This window comes from Daldinia vernicosa (assembly GCF_022497035.1).
Source record: "Daldinia vernicosa strain CBS 139.73 unplaced genomic scaffold F5Y00scaffold_6, whole genome shotgun sequence".
In the NCBI taxonomy this organism is placed as follows: Eukaryota; Fungi; Ascomycota; class Sordariomycetes; order Xylariales; family Hypoxylaceae; genus Daldinia; species Daldinia vernicosa.
This window is the reverse complement of record NW_025953922.1, coordinates 510856-523240: the sequence shown is the minus strand read 5'-3', so window position 1 is coordinate 523240 and position 12385 is coordinate 510856. Positions and strand designations below refer to the sequence as shown.

Sequence of the window (12385 nt, the reverse complement as noted above, 5' to 3'; positions counted from 1 at the left end):
AGTGCTAAATTTCCTCCGTTCAACGGTACGGTAGTTGAGTGGGGCCGTAGGTACCCACATTACGGCGCATTTGCAGAAGCTTCAACTAACTTCCAATTTAAAGCTCCATTCATTGCTTCTCTCTCTCTGTCGCAAAGCGCAAAGCTTCAACCCATCACAAAAAGCAATCTTATCGACAGTACAAGTACCGATGGACTTAAGACCGCCGTAATGAAGCTCCCAATCCGGTCATTCGGTTCTCCTACTATCATCCCACGATTACAACCTACAATTGCCTATCGTACCTACGCTACTCATCATAGCCAACCAACCAATTCAGCTGCTTCAGCTGCTTCCAAGAGGAGAGCTGTAACGCCATTCAACGACAATGGATTCGTACCTTGGAGTGAGCTCTCCGTCGGTGAGAAGGCGTCGCGTGCCACGCAGCAAACCTTCAACTTCGGCCTAGTCGTAGTTGGTTTGGTTTTGACGGTATAGCTCCCGTCTATCGCATCACTTAACAGTATGCTAAGGTATTATTAATTAGGGAGGTGTTGGCTATTTCCTCTATACGGACGTATTCTCCCCTGATAGTAAAACTGCCTACTTCAACCGAGCCGTCGACCGAATCAAGAAGGATCCGGAATGCGTACGGCTGCTTGGCGATAGTAAAAAAATCATAGCACACGGCGAAGAGACTATGAATAAGTGGCGCCGCGCCCGCCCGATTTCGTATGATACCCTTCAAGTAGAATTGTCTATTATCTAGCTAACGATATTAGGTCAACCCAGTATAAGGATGAACAAGGTAACCAGCATCTAATCATGCACTTTTATGTAAGTCTACTTCCTCAACTGTGGGGTTTAACGGGCCTAACATCGTATAGGTTGAAGGACCATTAAATAACGGTGTGGTGAATGCGCATCTAATAAAATATGCCAACCGCGACGACTTTGAATACAAGTACTTCTGTATTGACATCACGGGCCATTCGAGGATTTACCTAGAGAACGCCGATTCTAAGCCTGCGGGTGAAGGGAAGAGGAATTTCAAACTGTTCGGAGTGAACTGGAAATAGGGTGTATTGTATATATCACCTCCCTTGTTAGCTTAACAGATATCGAAACGACCGTTCAAGTAAATCGTGTCCCAAAGTAACTAGGAGGTGACTAGGCTTCCGTGGGCGTTCTTCTATGAAGATTCAAGTTAGGTGCCCTTCATCTACTTTTGGAACTGCTTTTATAAGTTCAAATTATCTTTCTTGAATTATATATTCCAACACAAGTGCATTTAGACTCATTGTGTACCATTCTCTCCGCCGCTTCTTCCGTATTCATATAACGACGAAAAAGCTCTTTTCTGCTCTACGTATATAATACTCTCAGAACAGTATCCCTCTTACTTGCCCGTTCAGTAGCTCAAATGAATCTAAATTTTCGTAATCGCGAAATGTCCAATGGCTTCACGGAATACTCTTGAATATTTTAAAATAGGGGTTGCCCTGGATGTTTTAGTTGTCTTAGGTACCTAAATATCTAACGCATACCTACACATGGGTGGATCAGCAGTGAGTGCCTGTTACTAAATGGTAAGCCGGTATTCTAATATACTATTACAGCACTTCATTTTCTCTTGGAACCAATATTTACATTCATGCTCAATAACAGGCTTATAGTAGGCAGCCTTAAGACTCACCAAAAAAAGGAGCTACAGTGCAAGTGCCATGCCAAGGTCACTGTGTCAGTGAAAGTATCATATGAGTATAGTAAGAGTAATCATTAATTAACTAAGAGAGTAAGTTCTAGCTATCTCTTACATGAATGCATAAATACGTTAGCATAGCCAGCCTTGTAGAGCCAGTTGATAATCATGCGGTTACCCCTAGCAATAATAGAAAGACTGTTCATATAAGTAACAAAAACTCAAGGCTATACTCCGATCAGGCAGAGAAACATTTTCCCTTCGGGCCAGTAACTACGACAGCTAGGCCGTATCTCATTCAATTTGAAAGGCCTATGCTCATATAAGATAACTACATACACCTGTAAATATGACAACGAGGCAAACTCGAAGTCCTACTAAGTAGAATACGAACAAAGTTAGTGGTTTTTCAGATTGATAACTGCGTTAGATTGCTTCCCATATCTCTATCTTCCAAGGCCATCGTTATTTCTTGTAGGTTGCAGTTGAGTATAATTATATCCTAAAAATTAGTAAGGAGTAGGCTGGCCTCTGTTAAATGATTAGAGGTGTCTCCTAACAAGAAGATTCTTCCGGCTAAATACTTATAACTAAACTCTTATATTTCTCTTAGTTGTAATTTCTGTTAGAATAACTATATTAATGAAGGCTATCTTGAATAATAAGGTAGCAACATTAAATCGTGGAAGATAGTTCCTTTTGGTTGTAGTACGACTTAAGACTATCCTCCAATTTTCATGTTCATGGCGCCTGTAGAATATAGTAGCAAACCACGAGTCTGCCAATAGGTACCTAGTTAAATAGAGCATATAGTTATATATCTATCTCTTTTTATAAGCCATGAGATTTTCTACGTGGATGACTACCTACTGAATTGGATTACGTAATCCGTGCTCTTGCCCCTTAACAGCCAATATATTTAGATGTTACTGAATATACTTCCCATATCAATTTATACTATGTAGATTGATATGTGTTTAAGATACGCTTATTTCTAACTGCATTTCAGTTAATACTTAACGAGTTCTCTTACCTAGTTGAGAAAATATAGGCTACTGAATCCGTGCCTCCACTTTTACGCTGAGAACTTGTATTGTTATCAATCTTCTATGAGATGTGTGCCGACAATGAAATATTAGAATATAAGTAACAGCTGAGAGACCTGAGTATATTTATTAACACTACCACATATATGGATAGTCTTTCAGCTATGTCGTTTCTAACTCTTATCGGAAGTGCCGAGTTATACCTGCCTACCTAGGTACATACGGAAATATGTACTCTTCCTTAACGTGCCGTTATTTCATGTAATATGGTTAAACTATCTGAGTTACTGTTCAAGGGATCTTTAGGTGTTTAGCTTAAGTAATGTGATCTCTAATAATAACTTCGACAATCCCGTTCTCGATGTCCGTAGTACCTCGTATCTGTTTCAATGAAGTAGAATTGCCGCTCACAAACGATCTGCAATGGCCTTAAGCAGACGATCCCTAATTCGGTCAAGTTTCTAACTTGTAAGACATTGTATCACAAGAGATAGAGGATGAAAACATATACAATCCACATAAAACGCTAACGGAGAAAAGTCCGGGGTTGTTTGTGATACGTACATACTATTCTTCGGCAAACCACGTAAAGTTGGAACTGATTTTTAGAACAAATATAGAGGATATTAATATAGTATCTCATTAGGACTATATGGCGCCTGATCATCGTATAACAGTATTTCCTTGTTCTATATAGAAACATTTATTCTAATATTCATGAGGACTCTGACGGTCACTTCCTCGGAATTTACTTAAATAGTTCCTCGGATACGGTTGAAATAAGTTATTAAGACTAAGTCAGCGTATAGATACATGTTAGAAAGGAACTCAGTATACTAGGAGAAGTATATAAGTTGGTACTGCCAGGTTTTAACGTAGTTATCGCAAAGTACCGAAGGAAATAAGTGATTTGCCACCATGTAGGACTTACAGAAACCCCCAAATATATCTCTAGGCTAGAAAATGAAACCTATAGCGGAAAATCAGCTGGAATACTTTATATGCTGGACCGGAACCGAGCCTGAGGATCTGGGTCGAAAACTAATGCATGGTCAAGCCTAAAGGTTAAACATACATTAAGTATTTTGGGTTTTCACAACCAGTGTACTTCGTTGGGCTATCGTTAGGTGGGGTGAAGACAAGTCGGGATCACCCCCGGAACCTGGAGAAGTTGCCAAGGGGGTACAAAGTCTAAAACAAAAGGTGCATTTTGCGGTGTTCAGCGCACTTACAGGTGGCGTCTATTTATTATAGGGGGCCAAGAACAAGCTGATAACGGGAAATGGTGTAGGGAAAATCTCATAGTCAAGACTACCTAACCGCATTCCCGGATTTTGATCAACGCCTCACTCATCTGGGGTTCGATCTTGGTATAGGGTAAGCAGGCATGTTGCCATTGAACTGGATGGGTCATGTATACATCTGCCACTAACAGATAATTCGTGTATGACGGAGAATCCGGAACTCTTCTAAACTTCAGGTAGCACAACGATTTCGTTTTGTTTCGTCATGCCCGATGGTGTCGTGATACTCGAACTGGTCCTTGCCGGGCCTCTCAGGCTTCCCCCTTTACGAATTCCAGTAATGCGGTAGGACTTCGACGCGTTTCAAACCGTTTCAATTGTGGTGCCCTATCGGTCCTTCCAGGTAGTTGGGCCAGATTGCTAGATTACTAGCAGATATGTAGGTTTCGGTGCCCAACGACTATTTACCAGGACATCGCCTGTCTCCTGCTCGGCCGTAAGATATGGACAAACTTAGCAGCTATCTAAGCTGAGAGCCTCCGAAGGGCTAAGCCGCGACAGATCATCTCGATCTAGGCCTCCATAGGCCTCTCCGGGAGACACAGGACTGCTAAATGCCGTAAACTGTACAGGGTTTACGTGGCCTAGAACGTGTAGTTGCAATCAAATATTTTTCCCGAATCATTCTCTTACTTCACCTAATTCGGCCACTACCCGGCCTACCGGTTGGCCGGCGGTAATCAGATGACTATGCGGCTAGGAAATCATGTCATGATCAACATGTGAACAGGGAAGCCCAGGGCTATGCTAAATTAGATACGGGATAGTTATGACCCGAAGGAAGGGAGCTCATCCGAATATGAGTTCGCTAGCTTGATTGGTTGCAGGTTGGCCGGGGAAGAGTACGTGCTGGTAGTTGAGCAGGTTACGTCCGGAGCAAGCTAACTCCACCTCGAACTACGAATTGTTAACGGAGTCTGGAACCCCTATTTCTAAATTGGTTCTTATGATAAGTCACCAGGCTAGATATTACTAGTTTTGAATATGTCATCAAGAGCACCAAGTCCCCTAGATGTCTATCTCATAGCCGAGGAGTAGTTAGGGATATACTTTATGTAAAGGGGTAACAATACTGGTCTAGTGAGAGAATAATACTATGCTGATTAGTTGATTTTCCATTACAACAGCGTTTAAAACCCAATTACCTTTGTGATACGAAACTATTAAATTTCTTCAATTTAGAAGGGGCAGGCATCATGCTCCATTTATCATATTCGTGAACTAGTGTGAATTTAATCGCGCCGGTATAGTGGGAATCCCAAGAATCAGTGGACCGTTTATATTTGTATACTAAATAAATAAAGCAGCAGTGAAGCTATACTTGCTATTCATTCGTCACGGTGGGCTTTAGGTACATATCAGCCCTGGTTATGACCTTGCCTTGGAAGTAGTCTACGTTGACGAATAGTAACTATCTAACCTACCTACCTACCTAAGGTACCTCTAGGCACGACGGAAAACGATATAGAATGGACTTCTGAAACTTATGTTACATTACATTTCAACCAGCTACTCAACGATCCTAGCTACTGGAAGTTCGTATGCCTATATTAGGTATTTTCACTGACAGAATGAATTGAATCCGTGATTTAGGTAGAGTGAATCTGTTTAAGCGAGTTATAATCGTACTTCCAGTTAGATCTGTACTTGCTACACGTAAGTCGAAATAATCAGGTCCTTCGACTTTAAGGTAAATGGCGATGTTTCAAGTGATTATCCAAGCCTCCGGCAAATGATTTGCTAATCTACATTGTGAAGCTTATAAGCTGGTCTCTGTGAGTCCTCTTGCTGTAAGGTAGTGTTAATAGTTGATTATGACTGTACTGGTAACGCGGGCGTAACATTCAAGCATGCCCTTTAGGGCACCATTTTCAAGATAGAAGCCTTTAGGTTTAAAATAGTAATGAAAATTTAAAGGAGAAGATTTACTCATCGTTTATATGCTAGGAATGCCTACGATACAGGCCGTTTAACAGGTTAGTGGTAGATTTAGTCACTCAACCTATTGGGGAGGGTTGGCATACCAGCTCCAGCATAGGGGTAGAAAGAGAAAGTATATCCGAGTGTGTATCTTATGAAGAACCCGATTACGCATAATTATAAGACATCTATATGTATACCGAAGTTCGTCAGATTTATCTTTGTAGCACGGAATACGCTTTCAATGCCCGCTGAGCCATGTTACAATGTCGCCCTCTTGATGACGAAATCGGTAACGCCTGGAGGGCGTAATAGACTATCTACCTCCTAAGAGTATTTGGTATTCATACTGAGACAGCTCGGCGCGCAGCTATAGAGAGTAACAAGGCAGAGCTAGTATACTACCTAGCATAGGGGGGCAAAAAGCTGACCCCTGGAGTATGGTGGTAGAACGCCAACTGGCATAATTCTGGCAATATTCAGAGGGCTTCGGCGACAGCGAAGCTATAAAGAGGGCAATGGCATAAGTTGAAGCACATATTCATATTACTTGGGTAAACATAAGATATTAACAAGCTACTTGTCAAGTGAAGTAATCTAGATCCTACTAATATGCATCGAGGTTAAGCAAAAGACTCAATTTACCACCTTATTACATCCTAAGAAGCACGCTTAGCGATAAAATAGCCACTATATTAACGGAACAAAAAGGATACAAAATTATTAAAATTAATCCAAAAGGGAGCTTCTTCATATATTAGGTATATAATAATATTCTACTCACTGTACCTCTATGGGTTACGATATATGCGTGTGTTAAATGCCTTAGGTACCTTACTTGAGAAGTAGTCCAGGATTTGAATTGTAGGTATATATTGCTCTATCATGAATAGGGGTTAGTTTCTGAAAGATAATGCTTATATTGAAGAGGCCGTTAGAGGCATTGGAATTCGGACACATAGATACCGGATCAAGTCTTATACATGAATACTTTATTATTTGGAACAGCTAAGTATCGTGAAATATTCATCGCCCTCCCTTGAGACAAACGGCCCGGGGCAATCCCAGAAAATGGCAATTAACTACATAGGAATTGATGACTATACCGCCAACGAATTATAAAGAGTAAATTTAAATTATTTATATTCTTCAAATCTCTAGTTGAACTATCGGACTATTGCGGCAAGGTAAGCTCTATGTGCGGTTGCCGGTAGGAAGTAGTTCGATGACGGATGCGGACGTGTGTTTCTCCTCTCTGATAGACTCGGAGCCCGCTCCGTGAGGCTATGGGGAATTTCTATCAACTTGTACTATCCGTAACCTGGTTTCCTGTCTTCCGCTGGGTATGGTATATCTCGAGGCTTTACCTGGTCGCCTACACACATTGACATTCCCATATCTAAAATTCGGGAGGGTATTATGAAGCCTACCTACCCTCCTGCAGAATTATCTAATGCCGCGTTGTGCTGTTTAAGGGGCCGAAATGATGATACGCATCAGGGTATATCTACAATGTTGTCATATGATATCTAGTTGGTAGGTATATGGAAGAAGGGCGCGTGTGGGCTTTTTGGAACAGCATGGTGGATGCCTGGTCTTCCGAAACTCTCATTGTCAGTCCACTTCGTTCCGCGGTCAAGGGGATATTCCCGAAGGACTGCACCATCTCAGTGTTCGGAGGCAGGATAGTATCCATGGTTCGACGTTGTCTTGTATGCCAAATAAAGATCGCTAAAGGCCCGAGTCGATCGACGGATGGGATGAGACCTGGCAGCCAATACACAGATCCGACTCTAGGGTTGGAATGCATACCGGGGCAGGTTTCGACGGGCATCCTGCGGGAAAGCGGCATTAAAGGTATGGCTAGCGTGCATCGCGCGGAAGTGATCCAAATTGACGTGGATGCTATCCAGGCGCTTCCGATAGTTTCCGTCGCCATGAATCTATAATCGTAAACTTCGCTCGAACGGGCGACCGGCGATTTTCTCGATGCGTGAGCTGACCTGTTAGGGACATATTACTGCTGGAGGCCTAAGATGGTAAAGTAGTCGACTACCAATGCCTGCGTCTGGCTCAAGCCACCGCTACTTTCTTCTGACAATTCATCGCCGAGCCAAGGATATGGGTTGATGCTACGGCCCTAAGGGTAGGTACCGATGTGTTGAAACCCTACGACAAATAAACCTTGGAACTATGATCTGAAATAGGAGGAAGATCTAGAAAACTCGATGGTATCGAAAATATTATGAAGAGTAAGGAAATAGGTAACTTCCATATCGGCAGGTAAGCCGTGCCAGCCAGTATCTTAAAATTACACGAGGCTCTATGTCGGATAACGGTATGACGACAGGAACTAGGAGCTCCTCTGCATATAACCCTTACATGCTTTCAGGCCGAAATGGGATTGTAAGGTAATATATTCCTAGTAGGGTGTCCTGTTCCCGCATCTCTTAGAAGATGTTGCACAGTGGCTTATAAAGTAACCCGGTTAGACTTACGATGGCGAGATTATGAAGAATACGACCTCATGAAATAAGCCATCTTATTAGTTGGTTATTTCTATACTATTGTATTCTATCAGAAGCACTAGTACTGATCCTAAGGACCTTCCTTTTAAAGTCCTTAGAAGATCTAGACAGCTATCAATAATGGGAGGGTATATCTCTACAGTGTAGAAAAGCCGGTGCTCTGGGACCGGTGGAGGATAACACTGGAGCCTTGCAGGCGGTGAAGAGTGTATACCCCTTGATATTGGACATTTCCCCTCCCGACTTCTCAGTCGAAAAATGAATACAGTGTGACCGGTCAAATCTTATATGAAGGAAAAAAACCGTCCCACGGATATCTAGCAATCTATACCACGACAAAAAGGGTTGGATCTCCGAGAGACCCTGTCATAATAGTAATAGGTATCAATCATCTTTGTTCTCAGTTCAGGATATTGGGAGTTGCGCAGATATGCTGATGCAGACAGGGGAGGGTAGCTCGGTCAGTAGACATAGATTTTACGCTACATAGTTCAATAGTTCTCTCGGAAGTGTAGGTACTGTCGAGAATAGCCGAAGATTGGACGAGGAGTTTTCAACCGTAAGCCGTAAGAATCCCTTGGCAGGAAATTACAATCGAGAGTAGGCTATCGGAAGTAGAGCTAGGAGGAAAGGAAGTCTAATATGAGGTCTTATTGGGTTTAGGCGACTGATTGTTGTTGCCCATCGGAGAACGCCCTGCGCGGTGATAAGATTTATTCGTCGGCAAGGCGTGTAGCTACATAGTAGTTGATTCCGCGCAAATCAAAGGTGGGATGGAACTATGCACACCGAATACCTACCCCTAGCGTACTCTTTATAGCAATGTGGAATGCCATCGTTGAGGATCGAGCAGAGCCTCACGATGTCCTACAGAGACTGAGGGAATGTTGAAACCCGGTAACCTTGAAACATGTGCCTTTGCGATGACATATGGATTCGCTAATATGGGTTGAGCTAAAAGAAATGGGCCAGCAACGATAGGAGGGATCTCGTGCCACGTTACAAGAACTAAGATGCACCCTTCTTCATCTTTACTCTGCATTTGTGCTTGCTCGAGGATTTATCGGCATATTTTTAATCCATGACAGAATGCGCTGGTTTGAACTTGCCCCAAACTAGGCCCCAAGCCAGCCACGTATACGCAAGCCATGTGCTCCAGGCATGATCCTGTTTGTAGGACGACGCTAGTGTAGATATACCAACTCTTCAACCCTTTTGGAATCATACGGACAATCTGCCTGTTTAGAGAAACATGAAATGATCACAACAGAAGCTAGCAATGTGGATGATGGATGATTGTTGGCTCAGGGGTAAAAAAGGGTATGTTTGACAAAGGATTTAATAGCAGCAGCCCCCAATTTGGAAATGGGAAGCGAACAAATACGGATAACCAAGGTCAAATGCACGCTAGTATTGACGCACATAGAGAGTTTGAGCAACGTAGAGAGGAAGGCAGGAGAAGATAATAAACGTCTGCTTCAAGTTGAATGCTGAGCGTTCGCGGATGAGGTGGCCGGCAGATGAAAAGGGGGGACGCGGATTTTCGCGTGTAGGTATAGCGTCTGTCGATCGATTCGATAAGGCACCAAGACCAAGCGGGATTAACCCATTTCTCTGTAGCTCCGAGGCATGCGAGTGAAAGAAGCGAGATGACCATGCCAGAATGTGTATGTAGTTGTTGAGATATACGAACTGTGAACTTACCAGTAGAGTGAGGAGATAGCTTCCTGAATATCCTTGTTGTCGATCAAGACCCAACTAAGCGCCAACCCGCTGACAGTTCGCCAGCGAGTGCCACAGCACCAAGCTTTGTAACACCATTGGTTTAATAGTCTAATTTTCTGGGCATTGAGACGCCCGGCTATACTTGAGAAGGTAGGTAGGTGGAGGAAAAGGCTTCGGGTAAGGCCCTCTCGTGCAACAACAAGTCGCATGCAAGACACGCCACCTTCATCGAGTAGCCTCGGTCAAGTTCTTGGTCTATGTTCCTTGTTCCTTGGCCCTGCCACGATGGTTGGATGGATGAGTTGGTCCGTATCAAATGATGCTGAAATGTGACAGGCCTTGATGCTACTGTTGCTATAGAATTCTGCTGACATTTGACCGCCCATCGTCGAAGGCTAGGGCGCGATGGCTTGAGCCCTGCTGTCGTGTAGCAAATACAATTATGAAGAGTAATATCTACGCCGGACTACCATTGGGTTCGCAAGCAGTCCTAGAATTGCTTGCCATAGTCTACCCGGATCCTGGATGCCGAAGCCTCGTACAAATTACTAATAGTTGGGTCATGGTAGGCTTGTAGGCTTTCTCGTGAGAGTACGGAGGCACTGCGCTCTCGGACCGTGAGGACAGAGCAATAAAACGTGTAAAGGAACCTGTACTGCGACCAACACAATCACTACAGAAATTTGATAAGAGTAGGTATGAATGTAACGGTGGGTAGCTGCATGAGGAGCGCATGTCAAGCCACCCCTTTTCGAAATTTCTTGCAGAGGGTCACAGAGATACTTCGGTCCAATCTAACGCTATGTCCCTGATGGGGCATAGTTTTGAGTGTCTAAATGTCTCATGTATTCATTAGCTCCAAATTGATGTTGATTGAAGAATGCTGGGGGTCAGAGCCCGACTGAAATGACTGAAATTGACCGTTGCGATCAGCCTGGGTAAAGGCTAGGACCTGTTCGGTAAACATGTCAACAAACAATGTTAACATCACGTCATATTCTAATATGACCAATGTGTCTGTTAGGATTATGTCTCGCATATATGTAGTGTATGTTTATACTATTACTTGTAATAGTTAGCCGGTTAGGGCTTGGTGGTAGGTGCAGGACGAGGGCAGGTTTATATTAGTCAGTTACAGATATATAAGAAATAGCAGCTAGAGCTTCGCGGCTATGAAGAGATAGCGGATATAAGTCTCACAAGGTACCTATACTTGCGCGAGATACGCACAGTTTGAACGAATAAACGGCCCATGAGCAAGTTTCCTAGTGAATAAGCGACGGCGACCTTTCCCGCAAGGTTTTAAGGATCTAATATGCATAGCTGTAAAAGCTAAGGAGGGATGATAGGCTGCAAACCCTAAATGAAAGAACACGAGCTCCAATTATATCTCATTAAACAAGTCATCTCGAGCTTCGATGATACAAATACCTACAGGCTTCACACAGTGCCCGTAGCTTAAGCACCTAGGTATGCCATTTAAACATATTCCGGCTAGGTATCCATATACCTACATGTTCGGTTGAAGGCTCTGACGTCGGGAATGGGAAAATTCCGAACTCTCTAAGCATTTATAACTACCTAACCTATGTAGAAACAGCCAAAGGAATTTCTTTGCAGGGCTTCGGGGGTCCCGGGGGGGTGTTGAAATATACCACGATCCGGCAAGGAAAAGCATGATGGGGAGTTTTCAATTATCTGACTTGCGTAAACATGCATAGCGATTGAAAACAGGAAAATATGGCAAAAGCTAACATAACCTAGGATTCTCATGTGAGGCTGATCGACGATTAGATACGCACTTAGGCATTTGCTCGAAAGTTCGATCTGTAGTTTTAATATTGGTGAAGTCATATTGCAAGTACATAAACAAGTAGTTAGCCACTGAAAATACTATCCTCATTTATGTTTCTTCCCTTTTATTTTTCTTTTTTGCTTCTATTATTAAATTAAATACAAACTCCCTTGCTTTTTATTTCTAGAAAGCTCCAACACAAATAGGCTTGTTAGCAGCAAGGAGGTATACACGCGGAATTCGAAGCTAGGTTAGTCAGATGCTGTAGTATGATGAATGTCATGATGTGGTAAACAATGAAGTGGTAATACTTTGCATACATATATGTACCTAAGGTTAGGTGGTAGTATACGGCTTATGTACTTAAGTATATAGTATATACACCT

The 12385-nt window shown here is 42.9% G+C and overlaps 1 protein-coding gene across 1 annotated transcript; it reads left to right on the top strand.

Annotated features, from left to right (window-relative positions):
- The first annotated feature begins 93 nt into the window (after positions 1-93).
- F5Y00DRAFT_227052 (mitochondrial import inner membrane translocase subunit TIM21) lies at positions 94-1122 on the top strand. Its single transcript, XM_048006424.1, has 4 exons — positions 94-471; positions 527-711; positions 762-816; positions 867-1122. Exons 1-4 carry the CDS (start codon positions 211-213, stop codon positions 1056-1058), a joined length of 693 nt encoding a protein of 230 aa, XP_047868510.1. The 5' UTR covers positions 94-210; the 3' UTR covers positions 1059-1122.
- Positions 1123-12385: the final 11263 nt, after the last annotated feature.

What these genes read in the sequence shown, in the direction of transcription:
- F5Y00DRAFT_227052 (XM_048006424.1), top strand. Translation starts at nt 211, where the DNA reads ATGAAGCTCCCAATCCGGTCATTCGGTTCTCCTACTATCATCCCACGA. An exon ending in TAGTTGGTTTGGTTTTGACG is followed by an intron (nt 472 to 526) that starts GTATAGCTCCCG and finishes ATTATTAATTAG; the next exon opens with GGAGGTGTTGGCTATTTCCT. An exon ending in ATCTAATCATGCACTTTTAT is followed by an intron (nt 817 to 866) that starts GTAAGTCTACTT and finishes AACATCGTATAG; the next exon opens with GTTGAAGGACCATTAAATAA.